Genomic DNA, 25,900 nt, shown 5'->3' with positions numbered 1-25,900 from the left:
ACTATATTGTCCAGTTTTCTGATGATACTGCAATTCTGTGTCTAATGTACAGAAACTGACACTACTGTGTATAGGTCAGAGATACAGAGGGTTGTGCAGTGGTGTGATGACCACCACCTCATCCTAAATGTCAAGCAAACTGAGGAAATGGTTTTTGACACCAAATCTGTTGGTGACCACTTACCTGTGGTGGTCCATAATGTGGACATTCCTCAGGTCCACTCTTACAAAAGATCCAACAACGCCTTTATGTTCTGCGTAGGATCAGGGTTTTTGGAGTCAAACAGAAGGTCATGCTCCTATTCTACCAGGTTGTCATAGAGAGCATTATATTCTATGGCATTTCAGCCTGGTTTGGCAACTTGTCAGTTACCTTAAAAACACAAATCAATCACCTGGTCCAGACAGCCATGAGGGTGGTCGGTGTGAGGTAGCACCCGTCACTGCAGACTGTCTTTGAACAAACACTCATGACAGGCCAAGAACATTTTGGCCCATTCCTCCTGACAGAGCTGGTGTAACTGAGTTCTCAACTGGCTTACCTGGTTAAATAAAGGTGAAATTAAAATTAAATTAAAATAAAAAATAAAGTAGGCCTCCTTGCTCGCACACACTTTTTCAGTTCTGCCCACACATTTTCTATAGGATTGAGGTCAGGGCTTTGTGATGGCCACTCCAATACCTTGACTTTGTTGTCCTTAAGCCATTTTGCCACAACTTTGGAAGTATGCTTAGGGTCATTGTCCATTTGGAAGACCCATTTGCGACCAAGCTTTAACTGACTGATGTCTTGAGATGTTGCTTCAATATATCCACATAATTTTCCTTCATTTACATTTACGTCATTTAGCAGACGCTCTTATCCAGAGCGACTTACAGTTAGCGCATACATTATATATTTTTTATACTGGCCACCCGTGGGAAATGAACCCACAACCCTGGCATTGCAAACGCCATGCTCTACCAACTGAGCTACCTCCCTGCCGGCCATTCCCTCCCCTACCCTGGACGACGCTGGGCCAATTGTGCGCCGCCCCATTGGTCTCCCAGTTGCGGCCAGCTACGACAGAGCCTGGATTCGAACCAGGATCTCTAGTGGCACAGCTAGCACTGCGATGCAGTGCCTTAGACCACTGCGCCACTCCTTCCTCTTGATGCCATCGATTTTGTGAAGTGCATCAGTCCCTCCTTCAGCAAAGCACCCCCACAGCATGATGCTGCCACCCCCGTGCTTCACGGTTGGGATGGTGTTCTTCCAAACATAACGATGGTCATTATGGCCAAACAGTTCTATTTTTGTTTTATCAGACCAGAGGACATTTCTCCAAAAAGTACGATCTTTGTCCCCATGTGCAGTTGCAAACTGTAGTCTGGCTTTTTTATGGTGGTTTTGGAGCAGTGGCTTCTTCCTTGCTGAGCGGCCTTTCAGGTTATGTCGATATACAGGACACGTTTTACTGTGGATATAGATACCTTTGTACCTGTTTCCTCCAGCATCTTCACAAGGTCCTTTGCTGTTGTTCTGGGATTGATTTGCACTTTTCGCACCAAAGTACGTTCATCTCTAGGAGACAGAACGCGTCTTCTTCCTGAGCGGTATGACGGCTGTGTGGTCCCATGGTGTTTATACTTGCGTACTATTGTTTGTACAGATGAACGTGGTACCTTCAGGCATTTGGAAATTGCTCTTGGCTGATTTCTTTAGATTTTCCCATGATGTCAAGCAAAGAGGCACTGAGTTTGAAGGTAGGCCTTGAAATACATCTACAGGTACACCTCCAATTGGCTCAAATGATGTCAATTAGCCTATCAGAAGCTTCTATAGCCATGAAATCATTTTCTGGAATTTTCCAAGCTGTTTAAAGGCATAGTCAACTTAGTGTTTGTAAACTTCTGACCCACTGGAATTGTGATACAGTGAATTATAAGTGAAATAATCTGTCTGTAAACAATTGTTGGAAAGATTACTTGTATCATGCACAAAGTAGATGTCCTAACCGACTTGCCAAAACTATAGTTTGTTAACAAGACATTTGTGGAATGGTTGAAAAACGAGTTTTAATGACTCCAACCTAAGTGTGTAAACTTCCGACTTCAACTGTAACTCACTTCCTCCAAATAAGACCCTTTTCGCCCAACTTACCAGAAAATTACAGGATTTACGGAACAAATACTCAGTGGCTTTTCTAATTCTCTCAGGGGATTTTAACGAAACACCTGATGACTCTGCTGATCGTTTTCCTCAAAGGAGTAAAAGCTCTCAAAATAGCAATATCATCACAACATTATGCAAGGATCTCTCTGTTGATGATGCCTGGCGTTATTTCAATCCGGATGCAACAGGTTATACCTGGACCAACAAAACTATGTCACAAAAAATCTAGAATAGATTTATTCCTAATTTCCCCCTTTTTGTTACAATTTGTTATAGATGTAGATCATCAGTTGGCTCCCTTTTCTGATCATCATTTGATTTCCCTGAATTTACAAGCTGTTAAATTAAACAACACACATCTTAAAGATCCTATTTTCATTGGAAACATCAAATCGTTAGGCAAATATATTTTTGCAAGAAAATACTTTGGTCATGGAAGTAGAAGGGAATTCTTCAAATATAAAGTCAGAGTTGTAGCCGTTAAACGTGCCAAAGAGCTGAAGCACCTTAGAGAAAAAGATTTGATGAGCAACCTTGACATTTTTCTAAAAAAAGATAATCTCTCTTAAATCTTTACAACTAGATTTAGAATAGTTTTACACAGATCTGGCAAAGGGTGCCTTTGTCAGATCAAGAGCAAAATGGATTGAAGAGGGGGAAAGAAACACCAGTTATTTCTTGAAAAGAGAAACTACAAAATATAATCTATAACGTCACTCAAAGTTAATGATGTATCATGCAAAGATCCCATTGCAAGATCAACATTTGTCAATTCCTTTTGTGAAAACTTTTACAACTCACTATTTCAGGAAGATGGTTGTAAAAGCTACATTTGCCACATTCAGAATTATGTCCCTGTAATTGAGGATGATTTCCACTGAGTTTGCGAATCACCTGTGTCAATCGAAGAAATTAGAGAGGCTCTGAATTCAATTAAAAAAGGGAAATCGCCTGGCCCTGATGGGCTGTCAGTTTTGGGAGTTGCTAGAAGACCCTGTTTTTAATGTTTCAAGATTGCATTGAAAATAGTGAAATGGTCTCCACTATGATACAGGGCATTATTTCACTGATTCTGAAGCCTGATAAAGACCCTTCTCTCATTGACAATTGGAGACCAAATACTTTATTAAATATTGATTACAAATTGATTAAAGAAAGGAATAGATACCATTATAAATTAGACTCAAACAGGATTTATGAAGGGCCGTCACATATGTTCCAACATTCGTTTAGTCTTGGACCTTTTAGATTTGTCACGAACGTTGAGAGAAGGGTCGGACCAAGGTGCAGCGTGAAAAGCGTACATGTTTATTCACCCAATAAACATACAAACCAAAACAAGAAACAACGTAACGTGTAGTCCAAAGGGCTATACACATACAGTGGGGAGAACAAGTATTTGATACACTGCCGATTTTGCAGGTTTTCCTACTTACAAAGCATGTAGAGGTCTGTAATTTTTTATCATAGGTACACTTCAACTGTGAGAGACGGAATCTAAAACAAAAATCCAGAAAATCAAATTGTATGATTTCTAAGTAATTAATTTGCATTTTATTGCATGACATAAGTATTTGATACATCAGAAAAGCAGAACTTAATATTTGGTACAGAAACCTTTGTTTGCAATTACAGAGATCATACGTTTCCTGTAGGTCTTGACCAGGTTTGCACACACTGCAGCAGGGATTTTGGCCCACTCCTCCATACAGACCTTCTCCAGATCCTTCAGGTTTCGGGGCTGTCGCTGGGCAATACGGACTTTCAGCTCCCCTCCAAAGATTTTCTATTGGGTTCAGGTCTGGAGACTGGCTAGGCCACTCCAGGACCTTGAGATGCTTCTTACGGAGCCACTCCTTAGTTGCCCTGGCTGTGTGTTTCGGGTCGTTGTCATGCTGAAGACCCAGCCACGACCCATCTTCAATGCTCTTACTGAGGGAAGGAGGTTGTTGGCCAAGATCTCGCGATACATGGCCCCATCCATCCTCCCCTCAATACGGTGCAGTCGTCCTGTCCCCTTTGCAGAAAAGCATCCCCAAAGAATGATGTTTCCACCTCCATGCTTCACGGTTGGGATGGTGTTCTTGGGGTTGTACTCATCCTTCTTCTTCCTCCAAACACGGCGAGTGGAGTTTAGACCAAAAAAGCTATATTTTTGTCTCATCAGACCACATTACCTTCTCCCATTCCTCCTCTGGATCATCCAGATGGTCATTGGCAAACTTCAGACGGGCCTGGACATGCGCTGGCTTGAGCAGGGGGACCTTGCGTGCGCTGCAGGATTTTAATCCATGACGGCGTAGTGTGTTACTAATGGTTTTCTTTGAGACTGTGGTCCCAGCTCTCTTCAGGTCATTGACCAGGTCCTGCCGTGTAGTTCTGGGCTGATCCCTCACCTTCCTCATGATCATTGATACCCCACGAGGTGAGATCTTGCATGGAGCCCCAGACCGATGGTGATTGACCGTCATCTTGAACTTCTTCCATTTTCTAATAATTGCGCCAACAGTTGTTGCCTTCTCACCAAGCTGCTTGCCTATTGTCCTGTAGCCCATCCCAGCCTTGTGCAGGTCTACAATTTTATCCCTGATGTCCTTACACAGCTCTCTGGTCTTGGCCATTGTGGAGAGGTTGGAGTCTGTTTGATTGAGTGTGTGGACAGGTGTCTTTTATACAGGTAACGAGTTCAAACAGGTGCAGTTAATACAGGTAATGAGTGGAGAACATGAGGGCTTCTTAAAGAAAAACTAACAGGTCTGTGAGAGCCGGAATTCTTACTGGTTGGTAGGTGATCAAATACTTTTGTCATGCAATAACATGCAAATTAATTACTTAAAAATCATACAATGTGATTTTCTGGATTTTTGTTTTAGATTCCGTCTCTCACAGTTGAAGTGTACCTATGATAAAAATTACAGACCTCTACATGCTTTGTAAGTAGGAAAACCTGCGAAAACGGCAGTGTATCAAATACTTGTTCTCCCCACTGTACCAGCCTAACAGGAACAAGATCCCACAATACACAGTAGGCAATGGGCTACCTAAGTATGATCCCCAATCAGAGACAATGAGCGACAGCTGCCTCTGATTGGGAATCATACCCGGCCAGACATAGAAATAGAATAACTAGAACGTAAACATAGAATATATAACATAGATTTCCCACACCCTGACTCAACAAACAAGAGTTCTATAGGTCAGGGCGTGACAAGATTATTCAGATGCAATTGAATCAGATGCTGTTATTGTATTTTTGGACTTCTGTAAAGCCTTTGACACAATTTAACATTCATTTCTCTTTCGGTCTCTTAAACTTTTTGGTTTCGGTGAAAATTGTATCAAAGTCATTCTCATGTTTTACAAAGATATAAATAGTTCTGTGATACTAAACCATTTACATCCAAAATATTCAGTGTCAATAGAAGTGTACGACAGTGATGCCCAATTACGCCCTTTTTATTCATTTTGGTAGTGGAACTTCTATCTCTAGATATTCTGAATAATGCGAATCTGCATGGCTTATCCATTTTTAGAAATAAAAATGTCCCAACTGGCTGACGATACTCCTCTTTTTTTTTAAGACAAAGACCAGGTCGTCCATGCCCTTAATGCTATCACTGCATTCTCTATTGCATCTGGATTAAAACTGAACGTTTCTAAATGTGAAATCTTATGTTTATATGACTCTGATGATAAAGAAATAGAAAATATTCCTGTAAAGGACTGTGTTAAATATTTAGGAATACATCTATTAAAAAAAAACACTTAGTAAGACAACATATGAATTTCTCTCCTAAAATTAAGAAAACCAATAATATATTTAATAATTGGCTACAAAGGGATCTATCTATACTTGGGAGAGTGCTTCTGTCCAAGGCAGAGGGACTGTCTCACTTTGTGTACCCCTCATTATCTTTATTTGTAAATCCCTCTACCTGTAAAGAGATCAACAAGACCTTTCTTGACAACAAGACCTTTCATCTGGAAAAAGCTTCACAAACTAAAAAAGTCAGTCCTCTCAAATAAAAATCTGAAGGAAGTCTGGAAGTGTTGGATTTTGTTGACATAAATAACACTTTCAAGATCAATTGCTTGAAAATATGTTTGGTCAATACAGAATCAATTTGGTATTTCATTCCAAACAATGTGTTTAATAAGTTGGGAGGTCTTCAATTTTTACTGAAATATTATTATATTCCGGAAAGATTACCCGCTAAATTGGCTAGGTTTTACCAACAAGCTTTAATGTCCTGGAAAATATGTTTCCTGCACAACTTTTCCCCACATAAAGATATTTTGTGGAATAATTCAGACATAACTGTAAGGAATAAGTCATTGTTCTACCCTAGCTGGCATTAACTCTACCCACATGTACATATTACTTCAATTAACTCGACTAGCCGGTGCCCCTGCACATTGACTCTGTACCGGTACCCCCCTGTATATAGCCTCCCTACTGTTATTTTATTTTACTGCTGCTCTTTAGTTATTTGCTTTGATTTTTTACTTATCTATTTTTTACTTTTTAAAATTTATTTTAAAAAACTGCATTGTTGGTTAAGGGCTTGTAAGTAAGCATTTCACTGTAATGTCTACACCTGTTGTATTCGGTGCATGTGGCAAATAAAAGTTGATTTGATTTGATGAGAGGAATATTTACTTTGTTATTGATGTTTTCGACCACAGGGGGTAATATTCTTTCATATGAACAATTTATAACATTGAATGAGTTTCCAATACCTTTCAGAGTTTATTTCTGTGATCAAAGCCATTCCCAGTGGTCTAACAACACTACTGAAAACTAATCTTAGCTTTGGTGATGATCACAGAGCTTAACCAGAACTCAGCTTGGAAGGAGTGGGCTTACTTGAGAAATGTTGTTGTAACAAATACATAAGACACATTTTCCATTCACGGAACCAACTTACGCCTAGAGGAAAACATTTCTGGAACATGCTTATTCCTGTCTGTAAAAAAGCATGGTTGATGCCTTACAAATATTGTATACCAAACAAATTTAAGGTAGTGAAGGGGGAAAAAGTAAGGAACTTGTCTGTCGGCCCTGCATTAAAGAACATAATTGGTTAAAGAAAATTGTGATAAATCACTGATCATCTGATCACTCTTCATAACATTCTGGAGTATATGCAAATTGCCATCATAAAAACTGAGGCAGCAGACCTTGTGAAAATTAATATTTGTGTCATTCTCAAAACCTTTGACCACGACTGTAGTAACCATAAAAGTGTTAAACTAATTTGTGTTTGAGATTCTTCAGGTGGCCGCCCTTTGCCTTGATGACAGTTTTGCACACTCTTGGCATTCTCTCGGCCGGCTTCGCCTGGAGTGCTTTTCCAGCAGTCTTGAGGGAGCCTGGCTGCTTTTCCTTCGCTCTGCCGTCCGACTCATCCCAAACCATCTCGGTTGCATTGGGGTCGGGGCATTGTGGAGGCCAGGTCATCTGATGTAGTCCTGTGTAGCTCAGTTGGTAGAGCATGGCGTTTGCAACGCCAAGGTTGTGGGTTCGTTTCCCAAGGGGGACCAGTATGAAAAAAAACAAAAACATGTATGCACTCACTAACTGTAAGTCGCTCTGGTTAAGAGCGTCTACTAAATGACGTAAATGTAAATGTAATAAATAAAAAAGTATTTCAGTTTAATTTAAGGACCAAAGGATTTGTCTCCTAGAGATTAACATACTTTGGTGCGAAAAGTGCAAATCAATCCCAGAACAACAGCAAAGGACCTTGTGAAGATGCTGGAGGAAACAGGTACAAAAGTATCTATATCCACAGTAAAACGAGTCCTATATCGACATAACCTGAAAGGCCGCTCAGCAAGGAAGAAGCCACTGCTCCAAAACCGCCATAAAAAAGCCAGACTACGGTTTGGAACTGCACATGGGGACAAAGATCGTACTTTTTGGAGAAATGTCCTCTGGTCTGATGACACAAAAATATATCTGTTTGGCCATAATGACCATCGTTATGTTTGGAGGGAAAAGGGGGTGACTTGCAAGCCGAAGAACAACATCCCAACTGTGAAGCACAGGGGTGCCAGCATCATGCTGTGGGGGTGCTTTGCTGCAGGACGGACTGGTGCACTTCACAAAATAGATGGCATCATGAGGAAGGAAAATTATGTGGATATATTGAAGCAACATCTCAAGACATCAGTCAGGAAGTTAAAGCTTGGTCGCAAATGAGTCTTCCAAATGGACAATGACCCCAGCACACTTCCAAAGTTGTGGCAAAATGGCTTAAGGACAACAAAGTCAAGGTATTGGAGTGGCCATCACAAAGCCCTGACCTCAATCCTATAGAACATTTGTGGGCTGAAAAAGCGTGTACGAGCAAGGAGGCCTACAAACCTGACTCAGTTACACCAGCTCTGTCAGGAGGAATGGGTCAAAATTCACCCAACTTATTGTGGGAAGCTTGTGGAAGACTACCCAAAACGTTTGACCCAAGTTAAACAATTTAAAGGCAATGCTACCAAATACTAATTGAGTGTATGTAAACTTCTGACCCACTGGGAATGTGATGAAATAAATAAAAGCTTAAATAAATAATTCTCTCTACTATTATTCTGACATTTCACATTCTTAAAATAAAGTGGTGATCCTAACTGACCTAAGACAGGGAATTTGTACTACGATTAAATGTCAGGAATTGTGAAAAACTGAGTTTAAATGTATTTGGCTAAGGTGTACAGTGGGGAAAAAAAGTATTTAGTCAGCCACTATTTGTGCAAGTTCTCCCACTTAAAAAGATGAGAGAGGCCTGTAATTTTCATCATAGGTACACGTCAACTATGAAAGACAAATTGAGAAAAAATTTTCCAGAAAATCACATTGTAGGATTTTTTATGAATTTATTTGCAAATTATAGGGGAAAATAAGTATTTGGTCACCTACAAACAAGCAAGATTTCTGGCTCTCACAGACTTGTAACTTCTTCTTTAAGAGGCTCCTCTGTCCTCCACTCGTTACCTGTATTAATGGCATCTGTCTGAACTTGTTATCAGTATAAAAGACACCTGTCCACAACCTCAAACAGTCACACTCCAAACTCCACTATGGCCAAGACCAAAGAGCTGACAAAGGACACCAGAAACAAAATTGTAGACCTGCACCAGGCTGGGAAGACTGAATCTGCAATAGGTAAGCAGCTTGGTTTGAAGAAATCAACTGTGGGAGCAATTATTAGGAAATGGAAGACATACAAGACCACTGATAATCTCCCTCGATCTGGGGCTCCACGCAAGATCTCACCCCGTAGGGTCAAAATGATCACAAGAACGGTGAGCAATAATCCCAGAACCACACGGGGGGACCTAGTGAATGACCTGCAGAGAGCTGGGACCAAAGTAACAAAGCCTACCATCAGTAACACACTACGCCGCCAGGGACTCAAATCCTGCAGTGCAAGACGTGTCCGCCTGCTTAAGCCAGTACATGTCCAGGGCTGTCTGAAGTTTGCTAGAGTGCATTTGGATGATCCAGAAGAGGATTGGGAGAATGTCATATGGTCAGATGAAACCAAAATAGAACTTTTTGGTAAAAACTCAACTCGTCGTGTTTGGAGGACAAAGAATGCTGAGTTGCATCCAAAGAACACCATACCTACTGTGAAGTATGGGGGTGGAAACATCATGCTTTGGGGCAGTTTTTCTGCAAAGGGACCAGGACGACTGATCCGTGTAAAGGAACGAATGAATGGGGCCATGTATCGTGAGATTTTGAGTGAAAACCTCCTTCCATCAGCAAGGGCATTGAAGATGAAACGTGGCTGGGTCTTTCAGCATGACAATGATCCCAAACACACCGCCCGGGCAATGAAGGAGTGGCTTCGTAAGAAGCATTTCAAGGTCCTGGAGTGGCCCTAGCCAGTCTCCTGATCTCAACCCCATAGAAAATCTTTGGAGGGAGTTGAAAGTCTGTGTTGCCCAGCGACAGCCCCAAAACATCACTGCTCTAGAGGAGATCTGCATGGAGGAATGGGCCAAAATACCAGCAACAGTGTGTGAAAACCTTGTGAAGACTTACAGAAAACGTTTGACCTGTGTCATTGCCAACAAAGGGTATATAACAAAGTATTGAGAAACTTTTGTTATTGACCAAATACTTATTTTCCACCATAATTTGCAAATAAATTCATTAAAAATCCTACAATGTGATTTTCTGGATTTTTTTTTCTCATTTTGTCTGTCATAGTTGACGTGTACCTATGATGAAAATTACAGGCCTCTCTCATCTTTTTAAGTGGGAGAACTTGCACAATTGGTGGCTGACTAAATACTTTTTTTCCCCACTGTATGTAAACTTCCGACTTCAACTGTAAATCTGCGATAGAATTTTGGGAAAACCTTGCAGAATACTTATTTAACTTTTTGAACACTACCCATGTTTTTGACATTAAGGATATAATATGTTACTATTGCAATGATAACAAGACCATTGAAATGATTGTGCATTTTTTAATTCTTGTTGCCAAATACTTTATACACAAACAAAAATTCCAGAATTCTATACAAAAATTACAAATATGTTTTATTGAATGTAATCATCTTGTTAAGACATTATCCATAGTGAATAATACAAGTAATAACATCTTCCTGAATCATTATAATGAGATTTTTTCTGAGTGAATACAATTGCACTTGATTTGTTTCATTTTTTTGTATATCTTTTTTGTATGTATTTAGTATTTTCTTGTTTATACCTGTGTTTTGTTCTGTTAGACATGTTTGATGTAGGGATGTAAGTTGTTGATTGCTGATAATTTTGTATAATAAATAAAAAAACTGAGGTCAAATGTTGTAACAATGTGGAGGGCTCCGTATATATCCGCATTGATGTGATTGGTTGATGGTAGGTGGGGGCGGGAGGTCCTGTATAAAAACAAGCTCACTTCCTTGACAATTTCTCTAGTAATTATTTGCAGATGATGGGGCCTTATGGAAGAGGGGAGGAAATGTGCCATACATAGTCAGGAAGGTACAGGAAGCAATTGATAGCTCAGCTGGTAGAGCACGGCGCTTGTAACGCCAAGGTAGTGGGTTCGATCCCCGGGACCACCCATACACAAAAATGTATGCATGCATGACTGTAAGTCTACCAACTACCTCATCCCTATATTGTTATCTATTTTGCTCATTTGTACCCCAGTATCTCTATTTGCACATCATCTCTTGCACATCTATCATTCCAGTGTTAATACTAATTGTAATTATTTTGCACTATAGCCTATTTTATTGCCTACCTCCATAACTTGCTAAATTTGCACACTGTATATTATATGTATTTCTGTTGTATTTTTGACTTTGTTTTGTTTTACCCCATATGTAACTCTGTGTTTGTTTTTATCACACTGCTATGCTTTATCTTGGCCAGGTCGCAGTTGTAAATGAGAACTTGTTCTCAACTGGTTTACCTGGTTAAATAAAGGTGAAATAAAAAAATTTAAAAAATAAAAAGTCGCTTTGGATAAAAGCGTCTGCTAAATGGCATATTATTATTATTATTATTATTATGAGGTAGAGCGGTGGGCATTAATGTGTGGATTCAAGTTCTCTGTAGAGAAAACTCAAACAGTGTTCTTTACCAGGAGGAAGGTGGGAGATGAGGTATGCTTGAGGTTATATGGGAGAAACCTGGAGAGGGTGGGGGCCTTCAGGTTCCTTGGGGTATACTTTGACACTAGACTGACCTGGTCAGAACACATTGAGAGAGTGGTGGGAAAGTGTAAGAAGGTGCTAAATGTGATGCACTGTCTGACGGGGAAGGCGTGGGAGGCTGGGCGTTCCTCATTGAAGACCATGTATGTTGCATTGATCCGATCTGTAATAGACTATGGCAGTATAGCATATGGTTCGGCAGCCCGGACCTCACTGGAAAGGCTAGATGTCATACAGGGTCAAGGACTCCGAATATGTAGTGGGGCATTTCGGATGTCCCCAATGGCTGCATTACAGGTGGAGATGGGGGATATGCCATTGCAGATTAGGAGACAGCAGCTGGCAATTAATTATTGGGTCAACCTACAAAAAAAGTGATTTGATTTTACAGGCATGCTGGGAACATGAGCGAAGACAGAACACAAGCTTTGGGTGGGTGGGTAATACCCAAGCGAAGGAGATGGGACAGTATGGAAGGGAGTTTAGTCCAACGGTAGTTATTCCTGTAAATCCACCATGGCTACTCCCGCCTCCAGTAGTTGACCTAGAAGTGTTGGAGAGACTACAGAAAGATAGGGAGAGTGTTGATCCATCTGATTTCTTTAAGAGACGTCTGGAAACTGTGTATCAGGATTTTGTGGCCATTTACACAGATGGTTCAAAAGATCCAAGGACAGGACGTACTGGGTCAGCATTTGTAGTGCAGGAATGTGGGGTGGAAGTCAGGAAACGTATTACAGATCATCTGGCTCTATATACAGTGGAGCTGATGGCCATACTGTTAGCCTTGGAGTGGGTGGAAGATGTCAAACAAGACAGAGTAGTTATTTGCTATGATTCATGTGCAGTGTTAATGAGTCTCCAGTCCTTTAGCTCACGTAGCAGACAAGACCTGCTTTATGAGGTGCTACAAACCAATTGCAGGATTAAACAGATGGGTAAACAGATAAGATTTACTTGGGTCCCAGCCCATGTGGGGGTGGAGGGGAACGAGGCAGTAGATGAACAGGCTAAACAAGCACTTAGTAGTGGGGATGTTGATGTTGAAGTTTCAATGAGCAAGGCAGAGGCAAAAATACTGATATATACAGTGATGGTGCAGAGATGGCAGGAGCAGTGGAATAGAGATAATAAGGGAAGGCATTTATTTCAAGTACAGAGGAAAGTCAGGGAGGGGAGGACGTTAGGAAGGGACAGAAGAGAGGAGGCTATTTTTACAAGATTAAGGGTGGGACACAGCCAGTTGAATAAGACATTAAATGTGATAGGAAAGCATCCAACAGGAAAGTGTGATTATTGTCAGGAAACAGAGATCGTGGAGCATGTATTGCTACAGTGTGGGTAGTATCAGAGGGAAAGAGAGAGGATGAGATCTAGTATGAGGGGGAAGGGGATACAGGAAATAGGTTTAAATAGTATATTGAGTAGAACGTCATTAGATATAGTCTCAAATATTTTGTTATCTTTTTTAAGAGCAACGGGGCTGGCAGGTAGGATTTAGTTTCTCCCTGTCTCTGGCCCACACTCCAGTACAGTAGGTGGAGGTAATGCACCATAAGGTTGGATGCCAACCGCCGATAAAAACCACTGAAGAAGAAGAAGAAGACGAAGGAGACAATTTCTCTCACAACAGCTCTGCTCAACAGCGCTCCGCGAAGCGTAAGAAGTATGAATTTCCTGACTTTTGCAGAGGCCTTATTGCCGTAAATACTGCACGGGCAATTCAGACATCAGATTGACCATGCAACGCCTTCAGCGCCATTCTGCACCCACTCGCCCATACTCCGGCGCCATATTGGGCTGCAGCTAACTATACTTGATTGAGGCAGGTGAAGTCGTTCTCCCCTGGTTCAGAAACATACATCTCTTTTCCATAAAATACAATGTGCTTGACTTGGATAGGAGCTAGCTAGCTCTATTGGCTAACTATCTAACGTTAACCAGTATATTTTAATCTAACAGCTAACGATGACTTTCGTGTTTCTCTGGCCATAAGAATGCTACCGTTAGCTACGTTGATGACTGTCACTTGGAATTAAGCAGTTCATTTTATAGAATTCCTCCAGTCTGGTAAGTAAACACCTTTTTGGAGAGCTGGCTAGCTATTGTTTACATTGAATAATGCAATTTCCCTGTAACGTTAACGTTAAAATTACCCAAATACATATGACATAATGGCAAGGCTACAGTTACTTGCTGACAACGTTAATTTAGCAGCAACAAAATCATTGACATTTGTGCCAGCTTAGTTGGCCTTGTCAGTATTAAATGGGTATTTGACTGACACGTCACCCATATGGTTCAGGCTGTTATTATTAGCTACCTAAAGTGGATTTGATTAGGTTGACTTTTACAGATTTGTTATCTGCTTTGCTCCCCTATGTCAACATCACCTTGTCTTCACTATGTTGAAAGCACACTAATGTTGACCTTTCTATTTTCTAAGCTTTGAATCTCAAAACTTGTGCTCAGAAAAATGGAACCTACGGTCACCATACCTTCCCAGTCACTTCCCAGGCCATTGCCCCTTTATTGATCCCTCAACATCTCCAAGCCATGTCTGTGTACTTGGAAACCAAAGTGGACACCACACCTCTCCCCCTCCCCACCCACTTCTCCAAGGCAGAACAGTCCTTCTCCCTCAAGAAACGCCGCCTCCCCTTCTCTTCATCCTCCACCTCATCTCTCTCGCCTCCCGTCCCTATCATGCACTCACTACCCCCGCGCCCCCCATCCAAGGGCTGCCCCCCTCTGAGCCGGGTCTTCCCCCAACGTCCCCCGTCCCCCTGGTCTCCCCTCTCCCGCTTCCTCATCAAATCCCCCCCCCCGCTGTCGCTGTACGACCCCAGCAGACAGCAGTCCTACTTCAACCAGTGCTTCACCAACCTGGGCCTGCTGGGGAGAGGCTCCTTTGGCGAGGTGTACAAGGTGAGTGGGAACTGTGCAAAACGGAAGCACAGGAAATGAAAATATCATAGATTTTTTATCATGTCAATCAACATCTTTATTATGGAGATCCTAAATAATACGAGAACAAGATCTGAGAGCTCCACTTGACCGATTCCCAGGTGCTGAGCCTCCAGGACGGGCACCACTACGCTGTCAAGCGCTCAGTCCAGCGCTTTAGGGGCAACGGCGAGCGCAACAGGAGCGTGCGGGAGGCCCAGAACCACGAGCGCCTGTGCCCCCACCCACACATCCTGGGCTTTGTGGCAGCCTGGGAGGAGGGGGGCCGCCTGTACATCCAGATGGAGCTGTGCTGCACCACCCTGCTGCTGCATGCCGAGGCCCAACCTTCCAGCCCAGGTCAGTCAGTAAAGTTTGGAACGGTGCACTGTGTGACACATCATATGTTGCATACTACTGTTCTATGGATGTGATTTGTGAATGGCAGTGAAATTAAATGTAGTTCATGTGAATTTCTATCAATTTGTTTATAGTTCTTTGGGGTGTGATGATTTCTGTTGATACACTGTCTGACGGCCACTGATACACAATACGGCTGTGCTAACAATACCTGAGGAATGTAACCCTGTATGTGTCAATAATGACAAATTTTTCTCCCGTTACTCTACAGATGAGCCTGCAGCGTGGACTTACCTGTGTGACCTCCTCTCGGCCCTGCACCACCTTCATGCCCGTGGCTTCACCCACCTGGACCTCAAGCCAGCCAATGTGTTCCTGACGCGCTCTGGCCGCCTCAAACTAGGCGACTTTGGGCTGGCACTGGAGCTCCGAGGGGAGGGGGTCGCCGCTGGCCTGGCAGAGGGGAAGGGGAGGGAGAAAGAGGATGTCCAGGAGGGAGATCCCCGATACATGGCCCCAGAGCTGTTGAGGGGCGAGTATGGCCCTGCTGCTGATGTTTTCAGGTGATGATGCCGGTGCTCCGTATACTCCCTAATAATGGAGGAAGTGATTCCCCTTTACGATGTAAAGTGCATTGAGTACCTGGTGGAAAAAAAGCACTATATCTAAGCAATTAGTAATAATGAGCCTTTCCTGTCTCTCTCAGTCTTGGCGTGTCCATCTTGGAGCTGGCGTGCAATATGGAGGTGCCAAAAGGGGGAGAGGGATGGCAGCAGCTCAGACAAGGCCATCTACCCGCAGAGTTTACCAATGGTAATGGCAGCTTTTACACATCTGGGGCCGTATCCACAAAGCATCTCAGAAAAGGTCCTAGGAATCCTGTTAACCTGTTTTAAGACAAAATAACTCCCAGCTCAGGGTAGGTTTTAGGATGATGTTAAGGCACTGCTCACACAAACTCAGAGCCAGGAGTAAAACTCCTCATAAAAGTTTCTCAGGTGGTAATCACAACAGTTTGAGGTACTGCAAAGGAAAGATGGTGATGGCCCGTGTAGCTTAGTTGGTAGAGCATGGCGTTTGCAACGCCAGGGTTGTGGGTTCGATTCCCACGGGGGGCCAGTATGAAAAAATTTATGCACTCACTAACTGTAAGTCGCTCTGGATAAGAGCGTCTGCTAAATTACTAAAATGTAAATGACGCTCATTGGCATTCTTACAAATTATGGGAAATGCCCAATTGCGGTAAGGCATCGCCAGCTGTGAACACGCTTCAGACAACCACGGTGAATGTGACTGTACATTAAATGTTGCAATGGTAAAACGCTTATATAATTTTTGCCTGACACGATCTCTTTGCCTAGTGAAATAGGCCTAGTGAAATCATTGTCAAAAGCGCAAGAGATGCATGTAGGTTTAGATTATTTATGGATTGATCATATCCTAGAAATATCAAATTCTTTCAACAAATCCAAAACAATTGCATGTGACACAGGAACCACTGACTCACTGCCGTTGTCTATTATCAAGACACCTGCTGGTAACTTAACTGGTTAGGACAGCTCACGAGGTCTCCTAAATATCTGTCGACTAGGTGGAACTCTTATGACTAAATAGGCTTCATGCATATACTTTATTTATTTTACCCATTAGGGTAGGGTAAAATGTCTCTTCTTAGCACTTGCAACCAATTTTCTACTCTGAAACGCTTTGTGGCTGCGGCCCCAGGTCTTAAGAAAATATATACGATACACATGTTGGATAGACTTTCAATTTTATACAAGATTTACCCGTTTGATTTGTACTCCTCCTTTTTAGCAGTGAAATTAACCTGCACACTGTCATGTCCTCCCATGTGTTTGCCTAATATAGAAAAGCAATCGGGAGCATCAGTGTAAGGGAATCATTTTGATCATATGGTTTGCACCTGGCAAGTTTGTCTCGAGTGGTATGCCTAATGCCTTTTTAGGGTAATCTTTTTATCTTAATTTTCTGTTTCCCATTATTGTCTGTGTACTTCCAGCCCTGTCAGTGGAGCTGCAGACGGTGCTGCGGATGATGCTGGCCCCAGAGGTGTCTGTGAGGGCCACCGTGCCCGAGCTCCTCAACCTGCCAGTGGTCAGGAGACACAGGTGGAGGCGCCACGTCTCCCTCCTCCTCCGCGAAACCCTGCTCACACTAGTCACCTTCTGCCAGGTTGGTAAACCCAGCCGCTGTATCTTTCCGCCTCCCTCTAAACTGGCGGTTTGACTGTAATAATGATAATACTTCTCATCTATAAAGCATTTTGTTCAAACTCAACTGCTGATCAGCATAAGAAAATATATTTTAAAGTACAGTACCTTACAAAAGGATTCATCCCCCTTGGCGTTTTTCCTATTTTGTTGCATTACAACCTGGAATTTAAATGGATTTTTATTTGGATTTCATGTAATGGACATACACAAAATAGTCCAAATTGGTGAAGTGAAATGAAAAAAATAAATTGTTACAAAAAATTCTAAAAAATAAATAACGGAAAGGTGGTGCATGCATATGTATTCACCCCCTTTGCTATGAAGCCCCTAAATAAGATCTGGTGCAACCAATTACCTTCAGAAGTCACATCATTAGTTAAATAAAGTCCACCTGTGTGCAATCGCTAAGTGTCACATGACCTCAGTATATACAGTGAGGGAAAAAAGTATTTGTTCCCCTGCTGATTTTGTACGTTTGCCCACTGACAAAGAAAATATCAGTCTATCATTTTAATGGTAGGTTTATTTGAACAGTGAGAGACAGAATAACAACAACAAAAATCCAGAAAAACGCATGTCAAAAATTTTATAAATTGATTTGCATTTTGATGAGGGAAATAAGTATTTGACCCCTCTGCAAAACATTACTTAATACTTGGTGGCAAAACCCTTGTTGGCAATCACAAAGGTCAGACGTTTCTTGTAGTTGGCCACCAGGTTTGCACACATCTCAGGAGGGATTTTGTTCCACTCCTCTTTGCAGATCTTCTCCAACTCATTAAGGTTTGGAGGCTGACGTTTGGCAACTCGAACCTTCAGCTCCCTCCACAGATATTCTATGGGATTAAGGTCTGGAGACTGGCTAGGCCACTCCAGGACCTTAATGTTCCTCTTCTTAAGCCACTCCTTTGTTGCCTTGGCCATGTGTTTTGGGTCATTGTCATGCTGGAATACCCATCCACGACCCATTTTCAATGCCCTGGCTGAGGGAAGGAGGTTCTCACCCAAAATTTGACGGTACATGGCCCCGTCCATCGTCCCTTTGATGCGGTGAAGTTGTCCTGTCCCCTTAGCAGAAAAACACCCCCAAAGCATAATGTTTCCACCTCCATGTTTGACGGTGGGGATGGTGTTCTTGGGGTCATAGGCAGCATTCCTCCTCCTCCAAACACGGCGAGTTGAGTTGATGCCAAATAGCTCCATTTTGGTCTCATCTGACCACAACACTTTCACCCAGTTCTCCTTTGAATCATTCAGATGTTCATTGGCAAACTTCAGACGGGCATGTATATGTGCTTTCTTGAGCAGGGGGACCTTGCGGGCGCTGCAGGATTTCAGTCCTTCACGGCGTAGTGTGTTACCAATTGTTTTCTTGGTGACTATGGTCCCAGCTGCCTTGAGATCATTGACAAGATCCTCCCGTGTAGTTCTGGGCTGATTCCTCACCGTTCTCATGATCATTGCAACTACACGAGGTGAGATCTTGCATGGAGCCCCAGGCCTAGGGAGATTGACAGTTCTTTTGTGTTTCTTCCATTTGCGAATAATCGCACCAACTGTTGTTACCTTCTCACCAAGCTGCTTGGCTATGGTCTTGTAGCCCATTCCAGCCTTGTGTAGGTCTACAATCTTGTCCCTGACATCCTTGGAGAGCTCTGGTCTTGGCCATGGTGGAGAGTTTGGAATCTGATTGATTGCTTCTGTGGACAGGTGTATTTTATACAGGTAACAAGCTGAGATTAGGAGCACTCCCTTTAAGAGTGTGCTCCTAATCTCAGCTCGTTACCTGTATAAAAGACATCTGGGAGTCAGAAATCTTTCAGATTGAGAGGGGGTCAAATACGTATTTCCCTCATTAAAATGCAAATCAATTTATAACATTTTTGACATGTGTTTTTCTGGATTTTTTTGTTGTTATTCTGTCTCTCTCACTGTTCAAATAAACCTACCATTAAAATTATAGACTGATCATTTCTTTGTCAGTGGGCAAACGTACAAAATCAGCAGGGGATCAAATACTTTTTTCCCTCACTGTGTGTATATATATATATATATATATATATATATATATATACCTGTTCTGAAAGGCCCCAGAGTCTGCAACACCACTGAGCAAGGGGCACCACCAAGCAAGCGGCACCATGAAGACCAAGGAGCTCTCCAAACAGGTCAGGGACAAAGTTGTGGAGAAGTACAGATCAGGGTTGGGTTATAAAAAAATATCAGAAACTTTGAACATCCCACTGAGCACCATTTTTAAATCCATTATTTAAAAATTTTTGAAAGAATATGGCACCACAACAAACCTGCCAAGAGAGGGCCGCCCACCAAAACTCATGGACCAGGCAAGGAGGGCATTAATCAGAGAGGAAACAAAGAGACCAAAGATAACTCTGAAGGAGCTGCAAAGCTCCACAGCGGAGATTGGAGTATCTGTCCATAGGACCACTTTAAGCCGTACACTCCACAGAGCTGGGCTTTACGGAAGAGTGGCCAGAAAAAAGCCATTGCTTAAAGAAAAAAATAAGCAAACACGTTTGGTCTTCGCCAAAAGCCATGTGGGAGACTCCCCAAACATATGGATATTTTTTATTTATTTAACCAGGTAAGCCAGTTGAGAACAAGTTCTCATTTACAACTGCGACCTGGGCAAGATAAAGCAAAGCAGTGCGATAAAAACAAGAAGAATGTACTCTGGTCAGATGAGACTAAAATTGAGCTTTTTGGCCATCAAGGAAAACGCTATGTCTGGCGCAAACCCAACACCTCTCATCACCCTGATAATACCATGGCAGCATCATGCTGTGGGGATGTTTTTCATCGGCAGGGACTGGGAAACTGGTTAGAATTGAAGGAATGATGGATGGCGCTAAATACAGGGAAATTCTTGAGGGAAACCTGTTTCAGTCTTCCAGAGATTTGAGACTGGGACGGAGGTTCACCTTACAGCAGGACAATGACCCTAAGCATACTGCTAAAGCAACACTCGAGTGGTTTAAGGGGAAACATTTAAATGTCTTGGAATGGCCTAGTCAAAGCCCAGACCTCAATCCAATTGAGAATATGTGGAATGACTTAAAGATTGCTGTACACCAGCAGAACCCATCCAACTTGAAGGAGCTGGAGCAGTTTTGCCTTGAAGAATATCCCAGTGGCTAGATGTGCCAAGCTTATAGAGACATACCCCAAGAGACTTGCAGCTGTAATTGCTGCAAAAGGTGGCTCTACAAAGTATTGACTTTGGGGGGGGTGAATAGTTATGCTTGCTCAAGTTTTCTGTTTTTTTGGCTTATTTGTTGTTTGTTTCACACAAAAATATGTTGCATCTTCAAAGTGGTAGGCATGTTGTGTAAATCAAATGATTACAAAAAATCTATTTTAATTCCAACAAAGGCAACAAAACAGGAAAAATGCCAAGGGGGGTGAATACTTTCGCAAGCCAGTGTAGCTACGATACAAATGTTTGATAGACTGTCAATGTTGTTCAAGATGTACTCGTTTGATTTGTACTTCAAATAAACTTGTGAATATTCTACCTTTTCTCTTTTAGTCTATTTTATACTCTGGTTGGGGGCTCTTCTCCGCTCTCAACCTCCCGTTCCTTCCACGCTGGATGCCCCCTTCCCCGTGCACCCCTCCAAAGGAGAGCTCAGAGAAGGAGTTCATGATGCCCCCCAGTGCCATGTTGCACACTGACTCAGGCAGCCTAGAGGACGGGGTGTTTCTGCCCGACGCCCTGGGCCCGGAGCACTCCCCCACCTTCTTTCACAGGTAAATTACATAAACTCTGAACTGACACGAGACCAAATAACATCCAAATGAGAGTGAGCATTTGAGATATTGATTGGGTGGGAGGGAGGGAGTTCTCCATTTAATGCAACATCATTCTTTTTTTTCTCTGCATATTCATATACACTGAGTGTACGAAACAGCTGCTGTTTCCATGAGATTGACCAGGTGAAAGCTATGATCCCTTATTGTTACCTTTTTAAATACACTTCAATCAGTGTAGATGAAGGGGAGGAGACCTGTTAAAGAAGGATTTTTGAGACATGGATTGTGTATGTGTGCCATTCAGAGGGTGAATGGGCAATACTAAAGATTTAAGTGCCTTTGAACGGGGTATGGTAGTAAATGCAAGGGGCACCAGTTTGAGTGTGTCAAGAACTGCAACGCTGCTGGGTCCAGCCGACGACCTTACAGAGTTCCACTACTTTCAGCAAAAAACAAACTGTGATTGCAGTGGGCTAACGAACAAAAACAGTAGACACTGGAGAATTGGAAAAACATTGCCTGGTCGGAATCCGGGTTCCTGCTGATGGGAGGACTAGGGTATGGAGAAAACCACTTGAGTAAATGCGTATCAACATTGCAGGCTGGTGGTGTGGGGTGTTTTCATGGCACACATTGGGCCGCTTGATAAAAGTGGAGCAACGTTTGAATGCCACAGGATATCTGAACATCATTGCCAATCAGGTGAATCCCTTCATGGCAGCAGTGTATCCATCTGCAAATTGATTTTTTTCAGCGGGATAATGCCCCACGCCACAAGGCTAGGATTGTCCAGGAATGGTTCCATGAACATGACAGTGAATTCAGCTTACTGCAGTGGCCTGCCCAGACACCAGATCTCAATCCAATTGAGCATCTGTGGGATGAGATGGAACGAGCTATTCAGGGTAGAGAGCCACTACCAGCCAACTTGACACAACTGTGGGAAGCATTGGATTCAACATTGGCCAGCATCCGTGAGGAATGCTTTCGACACCTTGTAGAGTCCATGCCTGACGAAGTGAGGCTGTTCTGAGGGCAAAAGGGGGTGCAACTCAATATTAGGAAGGTGTTCCTAATGTTTTTTACACTCTGAGTACTTTACTGCCAATGGATAATATATATATTTATAAACTGGGTGGTTCGAGCCCTGAATGCTGATTTGACTGACAGCCGTGGTATTTCAGACCATATACCACGGGTATGACAACTTATTTTTTTACGTTGGTAACCAGTTTATAATAGCAAGGCACCTCAGGGGTTTGTGGTATATGGCCAATATACCACGGCTAAGGGCTGTATCCAGGCACTCCGCGTTGCATCATGCATAAGAACAGCCCTTAGCCGTGGTATATTGCCCATATACCACACCCCCTTGGGCCTTATTGCTTAAATATAACATTATGTTGACACTAGCATATACAAGCACGCTGATATCCTTGACATTGAGATACCGAGTCAGGTCTGCCTCTGTGTGCCAATGTCACCGAGTTAAACATGCAAAGCTAATGGCATCTGCTTGCTGCACATTTCTACTAGCAATTTGGCCCACTCTTCAGCAGCAAACTGCTCTAATTCTTCAATGTTTGAGGGGTGCCCTCCACCGACTGCTGTTTTCAGCTTTCGCCATAGATTATGGATCTGATTTCGATCTAGACTCTTCGCTGACGACTCCAGAATAGTTAAGCTTTTCTTCTTGAACCATTCCAGGGTGCTTTTGATGTGTTTGTGGTTGTTTTTGGACACTGGGTTGAACATTGCACTCTAAAACACCTTGATAATCTGCTGATTTTCATGATGTCTTGCACATGTTCAAGGCCTCCAGTACCAAAGGCAGCAAAGCAAATCCACAGCATTATCGAATCTCCCCCATGTTTGATTGTAGGGTGGGTGTTATTTTCTTTGAATGCTTCATTTGGTCGTTGGTAAACATAGAAAGAACCCACTGCTGAAGGAGACACAAAAAGGCCTGATTTAAACGTCTCAAAAACCTAGCTAAACAAGCCTAAATCCTGGGGAAATGTTCTTTGGACCAATTAAACAAAATTAGAGCACCTGTCGACACCTGAAAACAGCAGTTGGTGGAAGGCACCCCTCAAACATTGAAGAATTAGAGCAGTTTGCTGCTGAAGCATGGGCCAAATTGCCAGTAGAAAGGTGCAGCAAGCTTATTGATAACTGCCAAAAAACACTTATTGTAGCTATCTTGACTAAAGGTTTTGCAACAGTTTATTTTCAGTTTCAACTTATTTGAGAAGAAATCAGGAATTACTTAAGAAAAGTGCAAGGGTGCCAATATATTTGTCGCAACTGTACCTGTTAAACTAAAAGAGTCAACAATAATGTATAAAAATGCAATGTTAGCACTGCTGCTGTAAAAGTATAGTGAGATCAATCTTTTGTCCATCCTTTCAGCCACAGTTACTCAATAGAAAAAGGCTTAACTTATATTACACCTATTATTTCTCACTGACATTCACACTCTAAATTTCTCTCATTCAACAGAATCAAATCCCGGCTATCCATGGGAAGCACCTCCACCCCTCTCCCGAACTCCCCTCCAGTATTCTGTCAACTGAGTCCTGCCCACACCCCTACACACACTAGTGACATCCACACACCCTCACGTAGCCTCAACCTCACACACACACCCTCCAGCATCCACTCAGACAGATCCCGCCACACACTGACAGCAATCACAGGGTCCCCCAAAGACACAGGCTCTCACAGACTCAGCCTGATAGACCGGTCCATGGACGCACACAGTCAGCACAACACATCCACACACTCCTCCCAATGGCCCGTCCGGAACTGGGTCCGCTCAGAGCCCCTCCCTCGACCCAGCTTTGAACCAAAGAACCTGCTCAGCCTGTTCGACGAGACGACTTCTACGTTGGAAGGCAACCCTGAGAACGAGACTGTAAATTGTGTAGAACGACAAAGTACTAACTCCGGCTTTACATTGTAATAGATGGAGAACCACTGGAATGAATTGCCATGTGTATTATATAGTTCTCAGTTTCTGTGTTTTCAAATGCCTGTTTCGAACATTTGATTGTTTTGCTTGAAATTTGTCAATTTTTTAGCAACGTTTTATAAGATAGGTTAACAAGTTCTTACTTGAATTTGTAATCGCTTACGTTAAAGGAATGTGTCAAGTGATTATATACAGTATTCCATTAACTTTTCATGTCTTTTTATATTCACAATCAGCTATTTTGGTGATGTCAAGAAAATAATGTTTGTTTAAAGCTCATGTTTACTGCTATAATCCATGACTCAAAGCCAATTAAAGGGAATGTTGGAAGCTTATGCTGTCTATTCATACTCAATTGATTACATGTGACCCATAGATGGGAAAAAATGTATAATCCCAAAGATTTACTGAAAGTAATAGAATAATTGCAAGTCACACACATCTGGGCATAAGGTTAGTGTTCCCACATGGCCATATCTCCATATTACAGCGCTTGTTTACGGAAGATATAGGCAGCCATCTGTGCTAATTAGCATGCTCCGAACACCTGCGTGTAAGCTTAACTGGGGAGGAAGTGTAGTTTGTCAACTGGATGAACACACAGCGTATGGATCTGTGCAAAACTGCTACAGTAAGTGTATCTTTATTATTTGAAAGATTCTGTCTCGCTGATATGAAAGATAAGCACGCCATCTTCATGCTTGTTTGACACTTAATATTCTAGATTTCTCTGATTGTCAATGTGATTCAAATGTGTCAAAAGGGAAATAAAAGTGATGAGTTGTTCGGGGGCGATGGACTCTGTCAACCACCTCACCTGCTGTTCCGGAGTCTTCCTAGCTAGTGAGTTAGCACACACTGTTTCCTTCGCTCTCGCCTAGCTTGTTGGCACACAATTAGGCTGGACATGACATTTGTTACGCTTTTTTCTGATAAAAAACGAGTTCATTGTGTCCACCATGGAGCCCAGTTTCATAATATTACCATACACTACCGGTCACAAATGTTAGAACACCTACTCATTCAAGGGTTTTTCTTATTTTTAAATATTTTCTACATTGTAGAATAATAGTGAAGACATCAAAACTATGAAATAACACATGGAATCATGTAGTAACCAAAAAAGTGTTAAACAAATCAAAATATATTCTATATTTGAGATTCTTCAAATAGCCACCCTTTGCCTTGATGACAGCTTTTCACACTTGGCATTCTCTCAACCAGCTTCACCTGGAATGCTTTTCCAACAGTCTTGAAGGAGTTCCCACATATGCTGAGCACTTGTTGCGGTCCAACTCATCCCAAACCATCTCAATTGTGTTGAGGTCGGGTGATTGTGGAGGCCAGGTCATCTGATGCAGCACTCCATCACACCTTCTTGGTCAAATAGCCCTTTACACAGCCTGGAGGTGTGTTGGGTCATTGTCCTGTTGAAAAACAAATGATAGTCCCACTAAGCGCAAACCAGATGGGATGGGGTATTGCTGCAGAATGCTGTGGTAGCCATGCTGGTTAAGTGTGCCTTGAATTCTAAATAAATCACCGACAGTGTCACCAGCAAAGCACCCCCACACCGTCACACCTTCTCCATGCTTCACAGTGGGAACCACACATGCAGAGATCAGTGCAGTTGGAACCAAACATCTCAAATTTGGACTCATCAGACCAAAGGACAGATTTCCACTGGTCTAATGTCCATTGCTCGTGTTTCTTGGCCCAAGCAAGTCTCTTCTTCTTATTGGTGTCCTTTAGTAGTGGTTTCTTTGCAGCAATCTGACC

General features: G+C 42.4%; 1 protein-coding gene across 1 annotated transcript; it reads left to right on the top strand.

Moving 5' to 3' along the window:
- The first annotated feature begins 13,434 nt into the window (after positions 1-13,434).
- pkmyt1 (protein kinase, membrane associated tyrosine/threonine 1) lies at positions 13,435-24,456 on the top strand. Its single transcript, XM_041884102.2, has 8 exons — positions 13,435-13,903; positions 14,280-14,761; positions 14,902-15,139; positions 15,411-15,702; positions 15,846-15,952; positions 17,160-17,332; positions 20,924-21,144; positions 23,650-24,456. Exons 2-8 carry the CDS (start codon positions 14,390-14,392, stop codon positions 24,110-24,112), a joined length of 1,866 nt encoding a protein of 621 aa, XP_041740036.2. The 5' UTR covers positions 13,435-13,903; positions 14,280-14,389; the 3' UTR covers positions 24,113-24,456.
- The last annotated feature ends 1,444 nt before the right edge of the window (positions 24,457-25,900 follow it).

This window comes from Coregonus clupeaformis, chromosome 1 (genome assembly GCF_020615455.1).
Source record: "Coregonus clupeaformis isolate EN_2021a chromosome 1, ASM2061545v1, whole genome shotgun sequence".
Lineage (NCBI taxonomy): Eukaryota > Metazoa > Chordata > Actinopteri > Salmoniformes > Salmonidae > Coregonus > Coregonus clupeaformis.
Note: the sequence above shows the minus strand (reverse complement) of the source record. Positions and strands in the feature narration are given on the sequence as shown.

Bases quoted from the DNA above. Each gene is read 5' to 3' on its own strand.
- pkmyt1 (XM_041884102.2), top strand. From the start codon at position 14,390: ATGTCTGTGTACTTGGAAACCAAAGTGGACACCACACCTCTCCCCCTC. The intron at 17,333-20,923 runs GTTGGTAAACCC...TTTCTCTTTTAG, and splicing joins CACTAGTCACCTTCTGCCAG to TCTATTTTATACTCTGGTTG. The intron at 21,145-23,649 runs GTAAATTACATA...CTCATTCAACAG, and splicing joins TCCCCCACCTTCTTTCACAG to AATCAAATCCCGGCTATCCA.